Source organism: Herpailurus yagouaroundi, unplaced genomic scaffold (genome assembly GCF_014898765.1).
Source record: "Herpailurus yagouaroundi ecotype Mexico unplaced genomic scaffold, PumYag 77, whole genome shotgun sequence".
Lineage (NCBI taxonomy): Eukaryota > Metazoa > Chordata > Mammalia > Carnivora > Felidae > Herpailurus > Herpailurus yagouaroundi.
This window is the reverse complement of record NW_024412388.1, coordinates 101,310,370-101,337,405: the sequence shown is the minus strand read 5'-3', so window position 1 is coordinate 101,337,405 and position 27,036 is coordinate 101,310,370. Positions and strand designations below refer to the sequence as shown.

General features: G+C 36.4%; 1 protein-coding gene across 2 annotated transcripts in view; it reads right to left on the bottom strand.

Annotated features, from left to right (window-relative positions):
• The window catches only part of MAN1A2 (mannosidase alpha class 1A member 2), a 180,554-nt gene that overhangs the window by 35,488 nt on the left and 118,030 nt on the right, over nucleotides 1-27,036 (bottom strand). For both annotated transcript variants that reach the window (XM_040471441.1, XM_040471440.1), the window contains exons 9-10: nucleotides 8,327-8,442; nucleotides 4,920-5,139 (exon numbers count right to left, since the gene is read on the bottom strand). In XM_040471441.1, coding sequence (XP_040327375.1) covers nucleotides 4,920-5,139; nucleotides 8,327-8,442 — 336 coding nt within the window. The remainder of the gene's footprint in view (nucleotides 1-4,919; nucleotides 5,140-8,326; nucleotides 8,443-27,036) is intronic.

The following is a 27,036-nucleotide window of genomic DNA, read 5'->3' as shown; positions in this document are numbered from 1 at the left end:
TACCTGTGGTGCTCATTTATCAGTTTGAATAAAATAGCACCATTACACATATATTTCAACGCTACATACTATTCTGTGAATGATATGATTTCCACTCAGGCTAGAATATAGAACTACATGAAAGTCTTTTTAATCACCTCTTTCTAATTACGCCTAGCACCCTAACTTTGGCCAATATAAAGTCATCTTCCATTGGGATGCTGGAGTCACACACAATTACCACTCTCAGCGGTCATTCTTTCTGTTTATTGGTGGCAAACAGTTTCAAGGTCTCTAATCTTTCAAAAAATGTTGGAAATTTTTATATTTTCTCAGAAAAGAAAAGGTAAAATAAGAATGATCATGCTGGTAGACCATAAACAGAATCATGCCATAGTTGCTGTCATGACATGTGTTGCTGTGGCCAAATTTCAGCCTTACAAGGGAGACAACGTAAGCTCTAAATAATCACATACAATTGTGAAAAACAGTCTTTCTCACCATCTACCACTCCCAAGAGAAAACACAAAACCAAAAAACATTGTACCAATGGTAGATAATTCTACTGAAAGCAAAACATGTGACCCAGAAAAGTGTACTGCTAAGTCTTAGAGAACTAAAGTAGAACTCAAGCACAGGACTTCAACCTGAAGGTCATGAATTCTATCTCTGGCGGGCTCTGAAAGAAGAAGACATTGTGTTGTGTTGTGTTGTGTTGTGCTGAGAAGCCTCTGAAATTGTATGCAAAACTCTGTGTGCACATAAAGGTTTGACCAGCTCCTCAATGGGATCTGAGATTAGGATTAACCAACAAATCCTCAGTATTTTTTTGTTAGAGAACTTCTAGCCAGCTTATTGACAAGGTCAGCATACGATCAAATATGATTTGGCATTTTAATAAATGCTTTTAAAATGACTATAAAAGTCAAACATCCTAATGATGCCAATCTAATACAAGTACAGGAAGTCATTTGATCTGAATTTCTTATGTCTTTCCTTTCTCAAAGACTGAATGCTAAGAACTGATTATATGGAATTTTTAAATGTTAATCTTAAGGCTAACTTTAAATGAGATAACTTCTGTAATGATAATATTGCCTGAATTTGAAGTAGAAATTGGCTGCATGGAACTATATTTTTAACTTCTCACTAAAAATTATGTCTCACTTATTGGTCATTCATAAATTCACAAATAAAGCACACCAGAGAGAGAACATATCTGTTTTGTGAGGAGCTGGCAAATAAAAATGTACAAGCCCAAATTATACACACATTACATCCATTACTCTGGTCAAATCGCTGGTTTTCATGTTTCTAAGGCATCATTTCTTAGTGCTGTTTTACGAAACGTAAAAAATAATTTCCTAACAATCTATCTTGCATTTAATTTCTATTTTCTACCTTTAATTTCCCACTTACACTTGATACTTCATTTCCAACAAGTAAAAACTGAGTTGAAACCATAAATAATTTAGTGCTGGGATACAAAAAGAACTCTAAGAGGATGCAAAAATCATCTAATGTAGGCAAAGGAAAGAGATATGCACAAATAAAAAAAATTAAAGTAAAATGTCAAATATGACAAAGGTCAACAGTAAGACACTAAAAAGTACATTTAAAGAAGGCATAGATTAGTCTGCAAGTCATAAGATTCTTCCAGATATGTAGAATCTGTAGAGATCTCAGGAAAAATAAGCATACTCAGGTCAACAAAATAAATACAAGAAAAAATAAAAAAGCATAATAAGGAATATTCTGGGACAGGCAATTTGACTACAGTTTGAGTAAGTTAATAATAAGGGAAGAACTTAAACTATTTCCCTCCTATTAACTTCCAAGGAAAACAATAGTTGAAGAAACAAAGTATGTCTAAAACTCATGTCCAATGGATCTCATTTCCATTGGATACGTTAAATGTATCTAAATATTAAAATTTTGGGGCGCCTGGGTAGCGCAGTCGGTTAAGCATCCGACTTCAGCCAGGTCACGATCTCGCGGTCCGTGAGTTCGAGCCCCGCGTCGGGCTCTGGACTGATGGCTCAGAGCCTGGAGCCTGCTTCCGATTCTGTGACTCCCTCTCTCTCTGCCCCTCCCCCGTTCATGCTCTGTCTCTCTCTGTCCCAAAAATAAATAAACGTTGAAAAAAAAAATGTATCTAAATATTAAAATTTCTCCCAGATGTGATAGTACGTGGTCTAGGGAAGATCTTACCCAATAACTTCCATAAGAAGTAAATTAAATAAAAGTCATTTTATTGATGTTCAGTAGTTTTTTTTTTTTTTTTTAATCTAGAAACCTAGAAAAAGAAAGAATAGTACTATGTTTTGGAAGTCTACCATCTTGTTTGGCACCAATTCTGCATTATACCTCAGAATAAGCTAAAACAATGTTGTCTGAAACTAAGCTAAGTTACTGCTCAATTTCACAAACAGACTGAGAAATGTTTCCTACAAACCCAGCTAAATTATTAAGCTGCAGGCCATGCTCATCAATAAGGCAGAATATATAAAGATTACCAAACTTTGAATTAACATTAATTCTAATTCCAACAACAAATGAAAGTGAAATTCCAAAGTAATTATTGTGTGAATTTAGCTGAAATAACTGCTAAGAAGTGAACAGGTATTTTTAAACAAGGTGGCCAAAAATACAGCACAGCTATACCAAAACACATAAGATATAATAACCAAGTGGGAAGGAAGCAACACTAGAATCTTGCCTTTTAATTCAAGGATCTAAACTGAGATTAAAGATGAGTAAAAACAGTGAAAGATTTGAAAATACAGGACACAAATCAAAGAGTAATCTTTTTGGGCATACCATGGCAAAGAGGGCCACAGGTTCATTGACTTGCAATGTGACAATGACAATCAGAACAAGTATGACAGCAACAACAATAGACTGGATGGTTTAAAATTTCATTTATACTCACAACAGCATTCTGAGGAAGACAGGATAGTATTGTTATCCCATTGTTTTGCAGATGGAGCACCTGAGACTTAGGCAGGTTAAATGACTTGCCTAAGGTTCATAGATAATAAATAGTGGAACATGGGATTTTTGAATCCTAGGCCACATTTTCTTTCTATAATATCACAGTATTTCATATCAGCATCAGCAATGTCATTACATAACGTGAAAGTCAGGGAATCCTCTCATAACTCTGGTATTCTATGGATTTCTCAAAGGCAAGGGACAGGTCTTATTCACAATTCCACCTGTAAGCATCTAGCATAATGCTTGGCACATAATAGGTGCTCCATGTTTAATGGAGTGAATGATTAATTATACTAACTACAGCATATCACATTTTTAATACGTCTGTATGAAATCCTACTGTTTTATATCTATTAGTGGATTTGTGGCCAAGACCTGCATAATAAGTCTTATTATCATGGGTCCTAGTACATACACTGAATAGCCATAGTGGTCCTCAATGTTTTACTAATTTTAGCTGCATTTTAAATATATATTTGATACTCTATATTATTAACATAATATAATTTAGCTTCTATTTATAACTTAGATCACTGACTTTCTACATACTACATACCAACACTAAACCACCCTAAAATAACTTCTACTTCAATGTCCTTTTGACTTAGTTGTAGTTTGTCAAGAAATGGAATCCCTGCCTTACTTAGTGAGAGAACTGAAGGGTCAGTTTCACCATAAGTTCAATTCCTCATTATATAAAAACAACCTGAACTAACCTGAACTAAAATGAACTAGGATAAATTTTAAGCCAGTCACACCTGTGTCATGGTACCTGATGGCACAGCAACCCTAAGATGGACATTCAGTTATTTAATAAAAGCAACAATTCCATTTCTGAAATCACAAATAGAAATTACTAGTGTTTACTTTTTCTGGGAACTCATTGTCCATTATTTCATATAGAAACACATTTTTAAAACCAGAAAAAAATCTTGGAAGGTCTACTTCAGTATTTCTCAGTCCTTTTTCAGGATGTTTAAAAACCTAATTGTTGGGGCGCCTGGGTGGCTCAGTCTGTTAAACGTCGGACTTTGGCTCAGGTCACAATCTCATGGTTTGTGAGTTTGAGCCCCTTAGCGGGATCTGTGGTGACAGCTCAGAGCCTGGAGCCTACTTTGGAATCTGTGTCTCCTTCTCTCTCTGCCCCTCTCCTGCTCATGTTCTCTTTTTTTAATAAAAAAAATACATAAAAAACCTAATTGTCTTCTCTCTCTGTGAAATTTTAATAATAAATATACACTGTTTATCTATGACTGTATATAAGTGACTGTATCTATGACTGTATACAAAAAAAGAAAAAAAGATTTTTTTTCACCCCCAAGAACCAATTTTTTTCACCACTGAAAACCAACTCATTTTTCAGGTAAGGACACTGAAGCCCCAAAATATCACATATGTGCCTAAAGCAATACAGAGGATCTTTTTAGTTAAACGCACAATCAACTCTAAAATTACTGGTAAACTAAGAGACTACTAGATACCTAGATAACAATTATACATTCAAATAACTACTATTATCTTTTGGTCACTCTTATTTTCACAAGAGTATAGACAAGCCAGTAATCTAAATCAGGTTTTGTGTTCTTTTAAGTAACTAGTCCTACAGAAGCTGAAATGAATGGCTAAAATGGATTCTTACTATACTAAATAATGTAATCCCATACATCCCCAAATGTCATTTGTCATCCCCGCCTCTTGTCACTAAAACAATTTCTTCAAAATCTTTATTAACAAAGTCAGTAGGAGAATTCAGAATTGAAAAAAATGATTCAGGAATACATTTCCAGAATTAAAAATTCAAGGTCTTAAGAAAATGATTTACTGTGTTAGAATAACCTATTTTAAAGCGAAAACTGCCCATATATTTTCCTCCTAATTTCTGGACAGATTTTTAACTTAGAGGTTATTTTAGTCTAAGTAGTTAGTGTTATTAATACTCTTACCAGTTCTGTCATATGACTCATGACATGTACGTGCAATTTCTGCCCCTAGCTCTAAATAATGACCAGCTTTATCCATTCTGGAACCATCTGCTCCTAGTGCAAACATTCCCCCAGCAAAACAGGCCAAATGCCCCATCTTCTTTTCTAAGTGCCCATTTTTCCACTCTCCAATAAAGGTGAGACCTCCTCGGGACTTCTTAATAAGATGTTTCTCTATAGCCTACGAGAAAGAGAAGATAGTTAAAATTTTAGAAGCAAAGTGTTAGTGTTACTACATCCTTCTACTTATCATAAAACCTTGGTAATAGGATATTCTACAAACTGGTAACTTTCCCAAGCCAGAAGAGTTAATTTATAGTAAGTAAGTTTTGGAGAGTAAACAAGTTGCATATAATCTTGAACAAATACCCCATCACTACTACGACAAAGACAAGGTGGAAGAGGGAAGACTGGCCTAAAGACTACCTTTCAACACACCACCTGTATTATAGGTTTTTTTCTTCTTGAGCTAAATGGAATTCATAATAATCAACTGAGATCATGAATAGAAATAAATTAATATAGTTATATAACAAGTTTAACCCAAAAGACTCTACCAACTTATTTTCTATTTCATACAATAAAACTGAAGACGAAGAATATCTAAGTTAATCTAAAAATACAATTTTGACAGTTAAAATGGTTTCTCCTTTTCCATATAACTATACCTCTTGTCAAAGTACTTTAAGAAGGTACTAGTAGATGAGGCATCTTATAAGTTATAAAGCTTACAAAACTAGTTAAAGGTTCAAACTTAACTCCGTAGCCCCTTACTTTGCCAACTTAGGCACTTATTTTGGGTGGTGTGCCATGGCTATGAGAGACCAAGTGACAAACACAGTCCATCCTACTGGAATGTCAATTTTACTCACAAGATGTAGGGATGGCAAGAAAAATATTTTGTATTAAACTTGAATGTAACATAAAATAGAGTCCAACAATCACATTTAACTTTAAAAATGGGATTTTGGGGGCACCTAGGTAGTTCAGTCGGTTGGGTGCCTGACTTGAGCTCAGGTCATGATCTCATGATTCGTGGGTTCAAGCCCCATGTTGGGCTTTGTGCTCACAGCTCAGAGCCTGGAATCTGCTCCGGATTTTGTGTGTGTGTCTCTCTCTCTGCCCCTCCCCTGCTCGTTCCCTGTCTGGTCTCTCTCTCAAAAATAAATAAACATTAAAAAAATGAGATTTCTAAGAGCTTTGTTCCTTTGGACTATGTTCTCAGACTTTGCTAAATGGGGCTATAAATTAATTTTCGACCCTTAGTGATACTTCTAGGGAAAAGTATAACTTCATAAATTCAGTTCTCTTTGGTGAAAAGGTAAAAAGTATTACATCTGATTAGAAAATATACTTTCCTGACAATAAAGAGGAATAAAAGAATTAACCCACATGTTTGTAGATTGTTCTCTGACAAGTTCAATAACAGCTTTGGAAAAATCTATTGTGTATTCTTTATAATGATGAGGTTTGTTTCAGAACTATAAGGAGTATGCCTTATTCATCATGCTATACTTCACAAGGCCTGTTAAGTGTAGCTTACAGTCAATAAATGCTTGATTTACAAGTTTTTGTTGTTCTTTTAACCACAGTACACTGAGGCACAAAAGAAAAGGTTAGTTTTTCGAGTGCAAGGACAATGTTTTTTATCTTTGTGAGCCTTGTGGCATCTAGCACGTTTTCTACATGTAAGGCACCAATAAATGCCTCCTCAAGAAACATTTATTGACTGCCCACAATGGAAAGAACACTATATGCCAAGTATTAGTTTCACTCCTCTGAGTTAAACAACTACAGGAAATTAGTTCCCTAAAAAGTAAGGATATAAAAAGGATAAGATTTTTGCTTTACTTTAAAAACAAAACAACTGTAACTCTGAATAGTGTTAATATATATGAAATATATATACAATCAACAAAGCCTAAATGTGTCTCTTTGAAAATCACAAACAGCTTTGATCCAAAAAAAAAAAGGAGAAAAAACAAAACTCAAGAATATCAGGAATAAGGGGAGAGAAGGATGGGCAAAATGGGTGAAGAAGAGTCAGATATAGGCTTCCAGTCATGGAATGAGTAAGTCACAGGGATAAAAGGAGCAATAAAAGTCAATGGTGAGCATAAAAGGGATAAAAGTCAATGGTGAGCATAGCATTATGTACCGACTTGTCAAATCACTGTTTTATACCTGAAAATTAATGACACATAATGTGTCGACAATACTTCATTAAAAATAAATGAGTAACAAATTAAAAGAAATGTTTATATGTAACTTTAAAAACTGATTAAAATCACTAAAGGGCTATGGGGTTATAGTGGATCAGAAAGCAAATAACTTAAGTGGTTAACACACTTCTCTATCTCACAGTTTTTGCTTGGTAATATTGCATACAAGTGCTTCCAAGACTGAAACCTGTTCCAATTTTAAGCTGTCACAACACTGTGGTAAAAGGTTACATAAATATGAAAGTCAAGTGGTTAAAAGCACAGGCCCTGGAGCCAGACTGTTCAGTTCCAGGCTCCATCACATACTAGATATGTGACTGTCAGCAATTATTCAACCTCTTTGTGCCGTAAGGTCCTCATGTGTAAAATGATAGTAAAGATTATTTGCTTTCATATACATAAAAGGGGTTACAACAGCACCTGGCATGTGGAAAGTACTAGATAAGTGTTTTGCCCTTGCTATTTATCCATAAGGCTTTCCATGTGTAGGTTCAATGTCATTTGAAAGAAGAAATGTTTATGGAAATGTATATGTGACCTCAGAAGTTTTTTCAGTCTGTGTAGATAATAACTAAATGTAATTAAGTTTCCATACATAAATATGTTACACTAAATTCTTCAACAATTTCTTTAATGAATCATGGGAATCTACTCCCGAAACCAAGAGCACACTGTATACACTGTATGTTAACTTGACAATAAATTATATTTAAAAATTTGTTTAATGTTTATTCATTAATGTTTAATGTTTATTCATTCATTTTTGAGAGACAGAGACAGAGCCTGAGCGGGGGAGGGGGCGGGGGGGGGTACACAGAGTCTGAAGCAGGCTCCAGGCTCTGAACTGACAGCACAGAGCCCAAAGCGGGGTTCGAACCCACAGACTGTGAGATCATGACCTGAACCGAAGTCGGATGCTCAACCGACTGAGCCACCCAGGCGCCCCAACAATAAAATTATATTTAGAAGAAGAAAAAAGTAATAAAATTCCCCCAAAAACGAAAACAATGTAAGATTTTTATATTAAAATTCTAAAACTCTATAGGGAGGGCATATAATAAAACGCATGTAAGGTGTTCACTGGTCACTATGAAACACAGCATATATTCAGAATGTTAAGCAGGGAACTGTTGTGACAAGAATTACCTCAATAGCATCATCATACATTTTCCTTGCCTCATGGTCTGTTTTATCTGACATCAACCATGCTTTCAGTAAGTATTCATAAAAACTGTCTCCCAGCCCGCCAACTGACGTATGATCTGTAACGAAAGGAAAAGAGAAGGGTGAAGGTGGAGGAAAGAGAAGACAGAAGGCAATTCAATAATCTTTCTCAATTATAATGACTATTACTGGTCAGTCATTTAAAATTATACTGACAGCCTTACTTCCAGCCTACTTCAAATTTAGTTGAGCAAAAGTATACTCTCATCACTCTCCTCTACGTGGGTACCCAATTTTCCAGAAGTCTCTTCCTGCTGGATGAGGTATTTCACATATTTAGGAGTCTTTTTCTTCAGCCATGTAGTTTGTACATTGTCACACAACCAAGCTTTTCCAGAACTGAAAACAATTATCTTTCATATGATAAGGACTTAAACTATACAAGCTAGAAGATTAAATATGAGATATACCTAAATCTGATGTTAACCAAAAAGAGCCCATTTTTTCCATAGGGTGGTTAATGGTGATTTCTATTCTATAGACAGCAGATTAAAATAAGTCCAAGAATTCCTTGGTAATAATGCCCTGCACTTTTAATCCTATCCAAGGCAACATCATAACTCCCAAGGCAACCGTACTCTTTTATCCCTGACTTTTGACAAGCCCTGCCCTACATTCTTAAGCTTTGTTTAAAAACACATATCCTCCCTGCATGAAAAGAAAAACAGCACACTTTTGCGAGCTGTCAATCATTCATGGAGTACCAGCACTGGTTTTCTACTTTCGCGGGGAAAGGACAGACCCCTGGGTGGTTTGTGGAACAACTGGTTTTCTGCTTGGGGGAAAATGCATATTAATGTTTTTATCTGTAGCTCATAAATATAAATTTGTGGTGGATTAATGACTTAACAGTAAAACAGAAAACTGTAAGTACACCAGAAAAAAATGTAATAAAATGTCTGCCCTTCTTTAGCGAATGATCTTCTTTGGCAAAACAAAGGAGCCACAAAGAAAAAGATTTATAGCAATATATGGTACAAGCTACCATAAATGAATCTGTAAGGCAAGAAATAGAATAGGAACAGATATATGCAACACATAGAACAGAAGTAAGGGTTAATGCCCTGTACAAAGAAGCCTGATAATTAAATAAGGACAATTGCTACCGAGCACACACAAGCAATTTAAAAAAAGTAACACAAATTGATAATTAACGTAAAAAAGGAAGTTCAACTCCATCAGTGACCAGAGAAAAGCAAATTAAAACAATGAGGTTTCATTTTGTTGATTTAATTGGCAAACATTTTTCAAAGTTTTTTTTTTTTTTTTTTAAGTTTATTTATTTTGAGAGCAAGTGAGAGCGGCGAAGGGGCAGAGAGAGAGGGAGAGAGAGAATTCCAAGCAGGTTCTGGGCTGACAGCAGGGCTCGATCTCACAAACAGTGAGATCATGACCTGAACCGAGATCAAGAGTCGGACACTTTACCAACTGAACCACCCAGGCACCCTGGCAAACATGTTAAAAATTGTTAGCGCCCAATGTGGATAAAGTTATGGTTCAAAGTTGCTGGGAATGGAGGGAAGTTTTATAGTAGCTTTCAAAATTTAAGTAGGCTTTCTACTTCTGGAATTATCCTGTAACAAATACTTGCACAAACACACAAGTATAGATATAGAAACAAAACACTTCATCAGAGCACTATATTCATTAAACATAAGATAACTTCAAAAGTCTAGAGAAGTAGCTACATAAATTATAGTACAAACATATGTAACAGAACATGCAATCATTAAACAGAATCAGATGAATCTGCAATCTGTACCAGATATTGAAGGATATCTATTACATGCTGTTAAGTAAAGGAAGGACAAGTTTCAGAATAATATAGTTTGATACTGCTAAAATTTGTATTTTCAAAGAATATTACTGTACACATAGAAAAGGTATGAGAAGACAACTGTGCAGAGTAATTACATCTCAGAAAGTAGTCCTTCAGTTTTTATTTTGCATACTTATGTATTACTGGACTACATGTAACTTGTGTAATTAAATCATTTTTTGTTACAGAAAGTTAATAAATGGGGGGAAGGCCACCAGTCACTTTCAAGAACATGTCTGCTAATACTGTAGTAATTTGCTTGTACCTTCAGTAGCCTGCATCCCAAATGCTCTTTTCTCACTTTTTTCCCACTAGTCATTAGTGCACATGATGAATTTCACGTATGTATACACCCACAAATCCACCACCAAGATGAAAATACAATGCATTTCCAGCATTCCAAAAATCTGCCTCATGTCGCCCTCACAATCAATACCCAACTTCCAAAGATAACCATTTTTCTGACCTCAATCACTAAATGATTTGTCAAGTTCACATAAAACGGTCATATACTCTCAAGAATGATTTGGTAGCTTAATGATTTCCTTTGTTTTCCATCTAAATGTCTAGAAGAAGGACCCCTCTGCCTTACATAGGCTTCCTGAGTCTCCAGCATTAAGTGTTTGGGTATCAGAGAAGACACTTAGGGGAACAGAAGACAGGTACAACGATCCCTTACTCTAAGCTTCGGACTGCACAAGAAAATCACGATTGAATTTCTAATAGTTTTCAATACTTATCACGCTTACATTTAAGAATTTTATAATGATGGTAATATATGATGATGGGCTGAGAGGATAAATTATACTTAGATGCTAAATTAATTCTAAAAGATTTAAATATTTTATGGTTACTGGAAATCATTAAAGATAACATACAAAATATTAAAACCATATGAAACTAAGTAGACAGGGAATGTCCCTCATATTTAATGAACATATAGGACAGAGAAAGATTTAGGGATGCCTTTTAGGTACATTATTTGCTAATGAACAAGAATGGAGTCATTTTATATTTGGCAAGCAACTATTTTAAAGCAGCTATATCCAAACAAGTATGACAAAATATCCCCATCAACACTGCTACCTCAATTTTGTGGCTATGTCAAAACATCTGGACTCACTCAGCAAATGATACCACTACTATCTTACCAGCTGCCCAGTCTTGTCTTAGACTTCAATCAACTGCTTAAAAACATGCCTTACTGTAGTTGTCCTCTTATTTTAACCATGACTTTCTCATATAGCTTTTAGGTTTCATCCCCCAGATTTTCTAGTTGCCTTCGTTTCGTCTCCTATCTTTTTCTCTCACCATTTTTATTCTTTCCCATCCCCTCAGTCATGTCACTTACACTGAGTCACTCCTGCATTTCATCACCCTAGAGACCTTCCTCCTAAGCTATCACCTTCAGACTTCTCTTTTCCTGCTTTCCTAAGTTAAACCCATTATTTCCTCAATACTATGTCTTAGTTCACGCCTGTTGTACTGAATCATATTCTTCTATGATTTCCCAAGAAAGACTATGTGGATTGTAGCTTTATTATGAGCTTCTTAATTTTATTTTATAAAGATATCAAATTCAAGGTTGGAAATCATTTTCCCTCAGAGGTTCTCAAAGGTACTGTTCCAGTGTCCAGTAACACAAGTATCATGAGTGAGAAACATTGGCGATGCTGTTTTACAGGCTCAAGGTGTTCTCTCTCAATGCCCCCTTCCTCACACTCAACTCATTTTTCCAAGCTTTACATCTTCATTTTGATACTGGTTAATTTTTTTCCTACATTCATTGTGCTAAAGATTAGTATCCTTCAGCTCTGAGAAAATTCTCTTCTATTGTTTATTTTCTTCAGTTTTGCTGGTTTCTCTCTTCTGAAACTCTCATTAGTTGGAAATTGGACCCCTTGGATTGATTTTATATTACCCTTCTCTCTCAAATTAGTCTCTTTGTTTCTATATTCTGGGATTTAAAAAAAAAAATCAATTTTTTCTTGTAGTCCTTTCACTGAGGTTTTTAATATAAGCAATTATACCTTTTACCTCCTTTCTGTCCTCTAATTCTTTCTTTTTCAATGTACCCTGTTCTTATTTTATGAACACATCATCTTCTTAGAGTTCTCCAAAATAAACAGATATGTTTATTTATAGAATTACTTCAGTTTCCTCTAGGATCCCTGTTTGACTTTAATGATTTTTTTTCTGCGAAATTTAACATGTGCACAGAAAAGAATATATAAAACATAAATGTTATGCTCATTATAGAGAACATCTGTATAATTTCTACTCAGAAGAATGTCAGTACTCCAAAAGCCTTTCACATATCCTTTCTCAATTACAATTCCCACATCCTGAAAGGTGAACCACTATCTTGACTTTTGGGGTAGTCACTTATTTTACATGGCTATCATCTACTACCCTCTCTCATCTGCTACTATTTAGTTTTGTCTACTGGTATGTTTAACAAAGGTATCATATATTCTCTTGCATCAGTCTTCCAGATCTCAATGCTTAAGACTCAACCATGTGGCTACATGTATACACTGCTGTTTGATATCCCACTGCACCAATCAACCATAATTTATTTATCTATACTTAAGAATGAAGTTCTCAGTAGCTAGTGTGGGCTTTTCTCTACCAAACAGTAGGTACTCTCTCACTGAGCAGACTTATTGGTTACAAGGTCTCTCTCTTGAGTGGGAATTCTGACTGGATGGTTTCTGTGTAGGCTAAGTTGAGGAAAGGTGGGCTATGTGCGAGGCTTTGCTTTAGAGTCAGGAAAATGGTACTCGCTGTGAAACTGGATCTGCTCGAATAAAGGGAGGCTTTATTCTGGGTTATTAACATCCATATGGAAAATTTTCACCTTTCTTCTCAATGAAATCATTAAATTTTTAAAAAATAAGTGCTCAAGGCATCTGGGTGGCTCAGTCAGTTGGGCGTCCAACTTTGGCTCAGGTCATGATCTCATGGTCTGTGAGTTTGAGCCCTGTGTCGGGCTCTGTGCTGACAGCTCAGAGCCTGGAGCCTGCTTCAGATTCTGTGTCTCCTCTCTGCCCCTCCCCCACTCCTGTTCTCTCTCTTTCTCTCTCGAAAATAAATAAGCATTAAAAAATTAAAAATAAAATAAGAAGTGCTATGTAGTTATGCCTACTAGTAAATGTCAGAATGAGCTGGTGCATAAGAATTTTAAGTGGAGCCCATGTTCCCTTTAACAATCTTATACCTCGATTTTAGCTCTACTTTTTACTCATTATTCAATGACATGTACTTACAGTTTATGAACTCTGAACCTCTCTGGAACTAGATCAGTTACGGTTTTTGTAATGTTCTTGTAGTATATTCTAGGTGTGCCTTTCTCGCTTCTACTCACACAGTCCCAGCCAGAATGCATTATGCTAATTTGTTGAAATATCTTGTCCATTATGATCTCCCGTTTATCACCAAATTTCTCTACCATCTTGGGTTTATTGTTTTCTACATTTTTCTATACTTTCATTTCATTGTGGTCTCAATGAGGACGGCTGGCCACAGTGGAGAAGTTATAGTTCAATCTTCCACCATGGGGCGGAAGTCCTAACAAAGCTTTCTCAAGTTGAATTCTTTCTGGATAATTTGTTAATGCTGTATATGTTGGATTTCTCATTCCCCTGTCTCCTAATCTGCTCCCACTGTTGTCCTATCATGAATAAAAATCAAAGCAGGTGGGAACTTAGAGAATCTTAGTTTACTCCAGTATTTCTAGACTGTGTGCAACTTGTAAGCTTGCAACCACGTAATTCAAGATGATTTTAGGTGGTTTATGGAATAATTTTTTAAAACTTGTCATAGTTTTATAATGACTATTGTCAAGATGATCTTTTAACTTCATGCAAAATCCTGCCCCTTCCCTGAAACACACAGCAACAACAAAGGATGATATAATATTAAAAGGCATTTCCACACTTGAAAACAAAATACAAACTGTAATACATAAGAAATACAAAGAAACTCATTGTGTTAAAAGCAGAAGTTTCTATTTCTTGAAAGTGAAGTAAATAAAGACATCTAGAAGTTTCCCTCCTCCAACATAATGGGGTTCAAAGCACTCACTCATGGTGGGGACTCCTAGACTAGCAGAAGGAAGCGGAAACAGCTGTATGATTGAGACTGGGATAAACTGCTATATATTGGGGAAAGCAGATGTATAATACCCTTGGGAGAGCTGAGATTCCAGCATGAAAAAGAGTAAGTTCTAGACCGATGAGCCAATGGAGGCATTAATAAAACTTCCAGGAATGGAGAAGTAATGAAAGTGGAAAGAAAAACATACACTTCATGAAGCTCTCACTCAAACTGAGCTTGCAAATGAAACTCCAACGCAGTGTGCCTGGAGGCTCAGTCGTTAAGCATCTGACTTCAGCTTAGGTCATGATCTCATGGTTCATGAATTCGAGTCCTGCATTGGGTGAGCCCTGCTTCTCTTTCTCTCTCTCCCTGCCCCTCCTGGGATTCTCCCCCTCTCTCTGCCCCTTGCTCACTTGTGCCCCCGCCTCCTCAAAAACAAACAAATAAAAAAACTCCAATGCACATAAGGAAAATGAGTTATGAAAGAATTCAACTATGTTAATAGAATTTACCATACCACGAAAAAGCAAATAATGCAGCTATCTTCTGAAAGCAATTATAAAGTAAGTATATTTTAAAAGTATACTAAGAGAGGGGCACCTGGGTAGCTTAGGTGGTTAAGCCTCCAACTTCAGCTCAGGTCATTATCCACAGGTCAGGAGTTTGAGCCCCGTGTCCGGCTCTGTGCTGACAGCTAGGAGCCTGGAGCCTGCCTGGGGTTCTATTTTCCCTCTCTCTCTGCTCCTCCCCTGCTCGTGCTCTCTCTCTCTCTCTCTGAAAAATAAACGCTAAAAAATTTTTTATTTTTTTTTATTTTTAAAAAAAAAAATTTTTTTTTCAACGTTTATTTATTTTTGGGACAGAGACAGAGCATGAACGGGGGAGGGGCAGAGAGAGAGGGAGACACAGAATCGGAAACAGGCTCCAGGCTCCGAGCCATCAGCCCAGAGCCCGACGCGGGGCTCAAACTCACGGACCGCGAGATCGTGACCTGGCTGAAGTCGGACGCTTAACCGACTGCGCCACCCAGGCGCCCCTAAAAAATTTTTTTTAAAAAGTATACTAAGAGAAAGAAATTAATATATAAAGCCCAAACTGATCAATTTACACTGAGAAGTTGGCAAATATATAAGATTTTAACACACCTATTTGAAAACAGATGAGAAAAAAAAGTTAAAAAAAAGAAAAATGAAAAAAAAATAGCTAATGAATCTGAAATGCCTTAAAGGAAATTAGACTCTCTGCTAAACTGTGAGCAACTTGACAACAGACACTCGTTGGCTTAAGTTTCTTTATATATCCTATAGCACCTCACACGATTCTTACTTACGGAGTACTCAATGAGTAATTATTAAACAAATGGCTGACTTTCCATTTTCAAGTATTAAAAGATTTTCACAATTATAATAACTTGTCTTTAAGGTATTTTTTCTTTTTTATTTTAAGGTATTTTTTCATTAAAAAAAATGATTCCATCTTCAGTCTCTCACTTGTTTTCAGTTTAAGGAAACAAATAATTATGGGAGAAACAGTAATACCTAGCGTAACACCTAATACTTACAAATTCAACAAAAAAAGGTTTACAGAATGAATGCATTAACTACTTGAAGCACTCATTCTTGCAAGTTTTACTAAAATTTGCAGGTATACAGTTTTAAACACCTTCCTAATTTCCCCCAACATGATGATGTCTATAATTGTAGTATATTCAATATCTTACATGGAAAATCCACTGAAAATATAAGTTTAAAAAACTTAAAACACCTCATTCCTATGAATTATCAGAAATATGCAAAAAAAAAAAAACCCTTTGTATTAAGATTTTCTTTTTGGAGTTTTTAACCTTCTGTAAACACATCTTTGCACTGAGAGCTTTTTAATTTTCTCACAGCTCACTGTCCAGATACAATATTTCAAACTACTCAGGGGACTGTAGTAAGAATGTATTTTGTAAAAATACCCAAATGCCCAAACTCCATTCCTCTCCTCTCTCTTTTTTTAAAATTTTTAATTAATTAATTAATTAATTAATTTTATTCTTTCTTCCCCAATATATGAAGTTTATTGTCAAATTGGTTTCCATACAACACCCAGTGCTCATCCCAAAAGGTGCCCTCCTCAATACCCATCGCCCCCCCCGCCCCCCCCCCCACCCCCCCTCAACCCTCAGTTTGTTCTCAGGTTTTAAGAGTCTCTTATGCTTTGGCTCTCTTCCACTCTAACCTCTTTTTTTCCTTCCCCTCCCCCATGGGTTTCTGTTAAGTTTCTCAGGATCCACATAAGAGTGAAACCATATGGTATCTGTCTTTCTCTGTATGGCTTATTTCACTTAGCATCACACTCTCCACTTCCATCCATGTTGCTACAAAGGGCCATATTTCATTCTTTTTCATTGCCATGTAGTACTCCATTGTGTATGTAAACCACAATTTCTTTATCCATTCATCAGTTGATGGACATTGAGGCTCTTTCCATAATTTGGCTATTGTTGAGAGTGCTGCTATAAACATTGGGGTACAAGTGCCCCTATGCATCAGTACTCCTGTATCCCTTGGGTAAATTCCTAGTCCTCTCCTCTCTTAAAAGAGTTTGAACTTAAGGCTGCTGCTTGCTCCTTATTCCCCTACATTCTGGCTTTAGCCTCCCGCACAGAGCCGAAGCAAAATGGTACTCTCCAAGTTAACAGCCACTTTTCAGTCCCAATACATCAAATAAAATTTACAAGTCAGAGAAGATGACTAGATCACACAAGGCAGAAATAAGGGAGAGAACAGAAGGCCCAAATTAACTAAAGGGAAGAAGAAATCAAGAAACCGATTTTAGAGTTACTGAGAAGGTAAAAACAACAGGACAGGAATCCGGCCACACTGTCAAGTTTCTGGCACAGGCCAGGCTATGTAAAGTGTGGGTGAAATAAGGAATCACAATGAGGAAGAAGTTTTAAAGTAGAGATAATAAGCTCAATTTTGTACCTAGTGAGTTTAAGATACCCCCAAACAATCAGGAAACAAATATCCTGTACATGGGAGGTTTTAAGTTTAAAGCTCAAGAAAAATCAGTAATGAAATACTGACTTCTATCAGGAGGGGGGTGGAGGGACAATTTTTTCCGTAAAGGGCCGGATAATATACAGCCTCTGCTGCGTGCTCCTCTGTTTTGTGGTTGTTGTTGTTGTTGACGATGATGATGACTGTTTAAACCCTCAAAAAACATCGAAATAAGAAACCTATTTTTAATTTGTAGGCCGAACAAATGCAGGCCAGAGGGTAGCCTGACGCAGTTTGCCTATTGCTGATTCAGATTTCACTGATATATAGGACACAGTTCATCCTGTAAAAAGAAAGGAGGTCTGTGAGGCACAAATGGAAAGGATAAGAAGAATTCCTGGAAATATCAACATTTAAGAAGCTAGGTGAAGAAGAATATGAAACAAATTCCCATCCCTTTAAAGCACACTGGCCTTGTGTGAATGTGGTAAAAAGTAACATCATGCTGGTTTCAAGTCCAACCCTCAACAAAAAAATGCTCCACTTCTTTTTATGGGACCTTGCTACTGTCAGGGAAAGATGCATGGTATAGCCCCTGATAGATGGTGAGAAACCCTAGGGAGCAGGGCTGTGTCTCCCCAGGCGGGGCCGTGCTAGATCAGCCAGTCTTCAGCCAACCTGACTGCTCGCTGAGACACATGAGTAAGTCCAGACAAGACTGGCCTCTCAGCCAACCTGTAGATTTTGAAGAAATAAGAAAGTTTTAAGCCACTAAATTTAGAGTGGTTTGTTATACAGAAATAGCCAACTCACACACTGTCCTTTCTGGACCAGTCTACTGGCCCACATAAGAAATTACTTTTAGTGGAGTGATAGAAAGCAGAGTCCAGAATGCAACGTATTAAGAAGTGAACAGAAGGCCAACAAGAAAAACCAACGAATATAAACATTTCTTCAAAAGGCTACGTCATGATAGGAAGAAGAGAGGTGGAGTGTCTGCTAGAAGGGGCTATGATAATGAAGAATCAAGGAAATAGAGACAAGGACTTCCCGGCAACTGAGAAAGGAACCAGGAGTGTAACACATGGTAAAATTAAAATGGGAACACCAAGAAAGAAAAGAGTCCAAGAGTTGAAAGAAGACATAATACAAAACACAGGTCAAAGGAAAATCCTACCTAGGATTGTCTGAGGCTAGAAAAACAGAGAAAAGCCCAGTGACTAAATGAGCTGAGAGGTAGAGATCTCCTACATAAGGATCTTTACTTTCACTTTGACTTAGGAAGCAAGGTCACCTGGGTGAAGGGAGGTAAAGCATATGGTGACCAACTTTTTAAAAACTACCAGAATACTTCTGGGAATAACTGCAATTTTTGAAAACTAGAAGAATAGAGGGGCACCTGGGTGGCTCAGCCAGTTAGGTGTCCAACTTTGGCTCAGGCCACGATCTCACAGTTATTGAGTTTGAGCCCTGTGTCGAGCCCTGTGTCAAGCTCTGTGCTAACAGCTTGGAGCCTAGAGCCTGCTTCAGAGTCTGTGTCTCCCTCTCTCTCTCTGCGTCTCCCCCTCTCTCTCTGCGTCTCTCCAGCTTGTGTGCCTTCTCTCTCTCAAAAATAAATAAACATTAAAAAAAATTTTTTTAAGACCCAGAAGAACAGAATGAGACATACAAGGGGCAATAGGGAACAAAGAAATTAATACCTTGAACAACAAGTTCATGATGAGGTTAGGCAATGGAACAATAGAAATGTGCTTCACATCTTGTTCAGAGGGAAGATACAGTAATGATTAATTCTAAATGTCATTAGAAAAATACAAATAATCAGGGTGCAAGTTAAAATTCAAGGGCAATTGTTAGAAAAGATGAAAATATATATATGTTTTTGAAACCAGTAAAGAAAAAGACAATGAAACTAAAGACTTAAGGCAGCATAGGGGAGATATTTTAAGAATGTATAATAAATAGAAAAAACCCTAAATAAACAGAAACTGACTTAGAAAGACTTGTGTTTTGGACCCAGATGGAGTAACCAGTGACTGAGTTTACTCTGTAACCTAAAACAGCCAAAACCAATGGACATGTACATGAAATGATGGCTTTCAAGATACTGAGCATCAGGCAACAAAGGACGGTGATCTGTGAGATATGGAAAATAAACAAGGTGAGTCCCATGACTGCCCCAGATTACTGCCTCAAGAACGTTTCCCGGCAGAAGCACAGGGAGAAGAAAATAACGCAGTCCAGAAAGTCCAAGGCAGCCAGGGTTCCCAGACCAAGGTGCCAGAGAGGAGACCTGCACAGAAAGAGAAACTAGATATCTGCAAAGGGTTCCCTTGAGTATCCAGCAGAGTGCTGAGTAGCACACATATGTGAGGAAACTACCTGATACTGGGAGAAAATAGCACAAAAGGACTGTCTTGGGCTCACAAAGAGCCTACTGGTAATAATGCCTCTTCCCCTGAGCCAGACTAGAAAAATTCATACTTCATGGGGAATTAGACCAGAGAACACAGGAGGGGATAATTAGCCCTAGCACTGAGTGCAAGGCACCAGATTCCCCTAATAAGTCATAAAATCAACACAGGAAAAGGTCCAATAGTTTCCAAGTAACTTAACTGTATCCCTGAACAAAACTCAAGACGATTTCTAGGAAAAGGAAACTATCTGGCACTCAAGCAAGGTAAAACTGACAATGTCTGACACCTAATCCAAGATTACCAGGTATGCAAAGAAGCAGGAAAGAAACAACTCACAATGAGAATAAGGAACCAGTCAAAACTTTATCTAGAATTGACACAAATGGTACAGTGACCAGAGAAGAATCTTAGAAGTTATAAGAACTGTGTTACCTATATTCAAATAGGCAAGTAGAGAGACAAGGAAGATATAAAAAGATCCAAAATGAATTTCTAAAGATGAAAACTACTGTGTTAGAGACAAACAAATACAGTGGAAGGGATTAAATACAGTGGAAGGGATCAGATAATACATACAAAAAGATCATTGAACTTGAAGGCACTGCAACAGAAATTACTGAACATGAAACAAAAAAGAATTTTTTTAAACAGAAACAAGTATCAGTGAACTAAGTGGGTCACTACACAAATAATTAGAATCTCTGAAAGAGAGACACGACAGAAAAACTATTTGAAGAAATAATGGCCAAAATTTTTCCAAATTTGATAATAACTGTAAACTCACATGATAATGAAAACACAACATATCAGCATTTGTGGGATGCCACTAAAGCAGTACACAAGGGAAAATCAACAGCATGAAACCCTATTAGAAAAAAAAAAGGTTTCATATCAATGACTTCAGCTTCTACCTTAGAATCTAGAAAAGGAAAAGGAAATTAAACACAAAAGTAGGTTAAAAAAAAAAGACAAATAATAAAGGTTGGGGTAAAAATCAGTGAAACAGAACCTACAGATTTTAAAAGGATAAGGGAGTATTATGAACAACTTTATGCCAATAAATTTTTAAAACTAGATGAAATGGACAAATTCTGATAGACCAAAATTACCAAAACTCACTCAAGAAGAAATAGATAATATGAACAACCTTCCATCTGTCAAAGAAATTGAAATTGTACTTAAAAACCTTCCCCCCAAAAAACTCCAGACTTGGATAGCTATGTTGGTAAATTCTATCAAACATTCAAGGAAACAACAATAAAACTGAGGAGGAGGGAATACTTCACAACTCACTCTGAGGCCAGCATCATAATAGTACTAAAACCAGACAAAGACAAAAAAGAAACCTACAGAGGAATATATCTCATTTAACAAATCAATTATAAGAAAATATTGAGAGGCTAATACATCATGAACATCTAGAATAAATACGTATGATTTATTCTAGAAATGCAGAGAAGGTTTAACATTCAAAATCAATTATGTGGGGTGCCTGGGCGGCTCAGTCAGTTAAGCATCTGACTTTGGCTCAGGTCATGATCTCGCGGTTCATGGGTTCAAGCCCTGCATCTGGCTCTGTGCTGACAGCTCAGACCCAGAAGAGAATCTCCCTCTCTCTACCCACCCCCTGCTCATGCTCTGTCTCTATCTCAAAAATAAACAAACATTAAAAAAATAAGATAAATCAATGTGATTCACTCTATTCAATAAACCAAAGAAGAAAATAGATGCACACACAAAATATTTAAAATACATTCCTGATAAAAAAAATTTTAAGCAAACCAGGAAAAAGGAACTCCCTCAATATCACAAAGGGCATCTACAAAAAAAAACCAAACCCTACCGTTAAAGACTGAATGCTTTCTCCCTAAGATTAGAAATCAAACAAGGCCGCTCCCTTTCATCACTTTTCTTCAACACTTCCCTACAGGCTCTAGCAGGTGCAAAGGCCAAAAAAGAAATGAATTAAATTTAAATAAATGGCATTCATATTGGAAACAAAGATGTAAACTATCTTTACGTAGAGATAATAAGGTCATCTATGAAGAAAATTCAATGGAATCTACAAAAAAGCTACTAGAACTAAAAATTGAGGTTAGCAAGTTGCAGACACAAGATGAACATACTAAATCAATTTTATTTCCATATTTTAGCAACAAAATATAAGAAACTGGAATTTAAAGTATCATTTTTAACAATATGAACAATATGAAACAATATGAACAATATGAACAATACGAAACATCTACAGGTAAATCTGGTGAAACACATGAAAGACCTGTGCACAGAAAGTGACAGAATATTTGAGAGAAGTGGTGAAGAATACCTAAATAAATGTTGAGACTGATACAACCTGTGCACAGGCCGGAAGATGTCAACTGTCAAACAGTGTTAAGATGTCAATTTCCCCTAAATGATTTCCCAATCAAAATACCAGCAGGGTTTTCTATAAATACTGACAAAGTGATGCTAAAATTAATATGGAAATGTAAAGGACTTAGATAACCAAGACAGTTTGGAGAAAGAAAAAACTCAGAGGGCTAATCCTACTTGATTTCAATACCTGTAATAAAGCTAGAGTAATCAAAACAGCATGGCATTGGCATAATAATACATAAATAGGCCATCAGAACAGAAAAGAATCCAAAAACTTATACCTATATGTACAACTGATTTCTGACAAAGGTGCAAAGCCAAAGCCAATGCAGTGGAGAAAAGACAGTCTTTTCAACAAATGGGTGTATGGAATAATCAGACACCCACATGCAAAAGAGAAAAAAAAAAAGAACGAAAGAAGAAAAAAAAGAACTTTGATACCTATATAAAAATCAACTGAAAGCAGATCACAGACCAAAATATAAAACCTAAAGCTCTGCAACTTTTAGAAGAAAACACAGGAGGAAATTTTGTGGCCTTGAGTTAGACAAAGATTTCTTAGATATGACACAAAAGAATAATTCATTAAAAAAGACTGAAAATGGGACTTCATAATTGGAATCTTTTTTCTTTAACATTGTTAAAGAATGAAAAGACAAGTCAAAGACTGAGAGAAAACATCCATTTACAAAATGGGCAACCGGAGAGGGGTCTGATCAGATAATTCACCAAAGAAGATAAATGGATGGGAAGTAGCTCATGAAAAAGACATCTCACTGGTGATTTGGGAAGTGTTAATCACCTATTACAGTGGCTAAAAGGAAAAGGCTGACCATGTCAAGTGCTGGTGCACGTGTGGAGGAACGCTGCTCATGGGAATGGAATATGGTACATCCACTTCAGAAAAGAGTTGGACAATTTTTACTAAGTTAAGCATACACACCTACCATTATGATACAAACATTCACTCCCAGGTCTTCACTCAAGAAAAATGACAACGTACGTCAACATGAAGGCTTGTATGTCAATGCTCATAGCACTTTGTCTGTGATAACCCCAAAGTGGAAACAGCCCAAATGATCATCAACAGGTGAACGGAGAAACAAATCACGGTATTCTAGAAAGTAGAACTCTACTCAGAACGACTGATAAACACGGCATGGGCAAATCTCAAAATAATCATGCTCTGTGAAAGAAGCCAGACAAAAATAAAGCATACAAAGGATTCCATTTATACAAAGCTCTACAAATGCAAATGTATCTATGACGAAAGAAAGCAGATCAGCAGTTGCTTAAGGAAGAAGTGAGAAGGGGAGTGAAAGAAGAATCATAAAGGGGGATGAGGAAACCTTTAGAGGTGATAGATAGGTTCATTATTTTGATTGCAGTGATGTAATAGGTATATAGGTATATACTCATTTAAAAACTTACCAAACTGTACACTTTAAACATGTACCGTTTATTATATGTCAATGACACCTGTTTGTTTATTTAGAGTGGGCATGCAAGCAGGGGAGGGGTAGAGATGGAGAGAGAGAATCACAAGCAGGCTCTGCACTCTCAGTGCAGAGCCCAACGCAGGGCTCGATCTCACAAACTGGGAGATCATGACCTGAGCTGAAATCGAATCGGGACGCTTAACTTACCGAGCCACCCAGGCTCCTGACTCTACCTTAATAAAGCTGTTATTAAAAAAGCAAGTAAACAAAACAAAAAAGATACCTGAAATTAGTCCTATCAGTAATGCAACAAACTTAACTCCATTTAAAAAATACTGAGAATCACACTGGAATTCAAAAAAATTTTTTTTTAAACCTCTATAAATACACCATAAAATTTTTTAATCAAGATATACCTAAATAAAATTGCTCAGGAAACTGAAAATAAGGAAATGGTCAAAAGTGAGTTGGGGATGGATAGGAGGTTTGTATAGAAGATTTGGAAGAGTAAACAAGAGAAGTAAACTGATCAAAGAACTGTCAGAGGTACAAAAGATCCAGGTGGAATTGGAAATTATAAATTTATAGCACCTTCAACATAACTACAGATGATTTTCATCAGCAATGCTCAGCTGAGTCTACAAATGGGAAAGGTAGATGGCTGGGTTGATACAAGTTTTGGGATATGAAGGACAGATAAAATAGACGGTAAAGTACTCGAATACTCCCCCATTGGTTTGGATCCTATGCAGTCTAGGCTGGATACGAAAAGAAGCAACAGGTCACCAATCCTCTTGTCCAAATATTCAGGATCCTTGCTCCATTGTTTTGTTGCACCCAACCAGGTAAAACAGCAGCCCAGTTGTCAGTCTGCTCTACTATTATCCCCAAATTCGCAACTTTCACCATGAATGAGAAGCCCAACATTGCTTGTCAACTTTAGCGTGACTTCTTGATTACTGTTCTTTCCCAGTCCTTAAAGCAGGTATTTGAAATCTCTTCTTCAAAAGTCCCCTACAGCTCTACCTTCTGCCTACCCTCAGCATACAACCCTGCTTCCTAATTCACAGAAAAATATAGGCCACTGATGGGGGAGAGAGGAAACCCTAAAAACGTATCTTTCAACTTGTTGCACCCCCAACTATCATTTTATCTGTTCGCTTTGCTTATTAAAGAGGAAGAAATACCCCTTCTCTACATACTCCATCTAGCTCTGGACCCTAACTACTTCTGCTTCCTTCTCAGGAATCCTCCCCCTCTTGGCTGGTTTTATCTATAACATCTACCCTTCAACTGAATTTAAATGTTTATTAACATCTTAAAACTGAATAATCTTTCTTGAAGATACTATACTCTTTGAGTTTGAAACCTATCAGATGTTTACTGGAAAAAAAAAGTGAAAAAAGAGAAATCATGGATGATGTCTAGATTTCTGGCTGGGCAAATGGGTGAACAATGGTGTTCTTCAATGAAACTGATAATACTGAAGGAGGAAATGATTTAAAGTAGAAGGAGTTTGAATTTGGGGCATGTGGAATTTGAGGCACGTGGAATTTGAGGCACTAGCTGGATATCCAAATAGATGTGACAAACAGACAATCAGGTATGTGGAAATCCTGAGAGACTGGGTATATACACTTGGGAGTTATCAATATATGAAACAGGTTTGAGCCATGGGAGTTTGCAGGGAGTGATTAAAGAACACAAATGGTACGTTGGGGCATGACACTTACACAAGAGTCATTCAAGTAACACATTGGGCATTTTCTATTTTGTCCTAGCCACCCACAAATATTTCTAGGCATGGTGTCATCTACAGAAAGGATTAACAAATGAACAGGAAAGAAAACAAGATAACGGAGACATACAGGAATTAAAGGAGGTAAAATAACAGGGTAATTAGCAGAGAAAGGCAAAAGTCTTTGGTATCATGATTTAGGAGAGATGTTGTTTAGGTCTGTGAATTACTGCCAGGGTTTACAGATTTAGTTCTAAGTTACCAAGGCTCTAGGACAACAAAGAGGTTCTCTCCAGCTATTCTAGGCTGTTGCTCTAGTTGAAGATTATATGCTTAATAAATGAATAAACAGCCGAAGCCTGAGATCCATGGTAACCTCAGAATTTATCACCCAGTAGTCTGACCTTGCTTAAACCACTGAATCATGTCTTCCCAGGTGTCAAATCTGATGAAGCATGTCACTCTCAGGTCCTTTGGAGATGCAGACATTGATAACACATCATAAAGCACTACTAAATATCAATGATTCGTACGATCTGCCTCAGCATGTTATTAAGTTAATGGCAGGTTTCTAACGGAAGGTATTTTTTGAAGTTTTCTTATAGGAAATTCTAGAATAAAAGCTGATATTTGTATCATGTCATGGATTATGAGTCATTTTCCAACACTGTACCTCAAAAATATGACCTACATGATCATCCTATCAGAAAAGGATAATGAGAACAGATGAAGAAACAAAAAGCATGGAGAAGTTAAATAAGTCATCTAAATTATTACAGTAAATTATTAAGCAGGAAAGCCAGGGTTAGTCTTCTAACTCATACCCATACTTGTTTTTTCCATGATTTTTAAAATAATTTAGTAGTATAAAACATACTGAATCCGTAATGAACAATTTCCTATATTTTCTTCCCTTTAGTCATTATATGGCATACGCTAAGCGCTGTGCTTGGAAAGCCAGTGAGAAAACAAAGAGGAGAAAAGAGAAAAAAATACTAATAATGTGCCTTTAAATCTAGGTTCCTTACTATGTTCTTTTATATCTGTTGCCAAGTACTTTTCCTGAAGGTAATTACCAGTAATTATTCTCTGTGATTGCTATGTGCATGTCGCAGACACCACCATTACTCTAATTACAATACAGTCAGCCAAAGCTGGATTGTTAAATTTCAGTTCGATTCACTGTTTGTTTTGCAGACTATTTATAGATGTGACAGATGTATAGTGCTCAAAGACAATAATGGATTTGATACACTTTTCTGAAGCTGATATAAAATATACAAAAACATTAAAAGGAACAAATTGGACAATTTAGTGAAGACCACAGCTGCTAAAAGGATATTAGGATAGTTTCCCTAGGATTTTGAAGTCCCCTTGCTAAAATAACCAGTGAATTGTTCTTTCTGTAACATTCTCAAAATTAATAACTGCTATATGTGAATATATTCTGAAGAAGTAATTTGAATTTATTGTGAGAAGAAAAGGAAGAATGAAATATTTTATTGCCATATTTTAATTGTGACAAAATATATGTAACATGAAAGTTGCCACTTTAATCATGCTTTAAGTGTACCATTCAGGAGCATTAATTACATTCACAATGTTGTACAGCTCTATTTCCAAAACTTTTTCATCATCCCAAAGAGAAACTCTGTACCTGTGGAGTAATAATTCCCACCTCCCCTTTCACCCAAGTCTCAACCACTAATCCACTTTCTGACTATGAACTTGACTGCTTTAGACTATTTGGTAAAG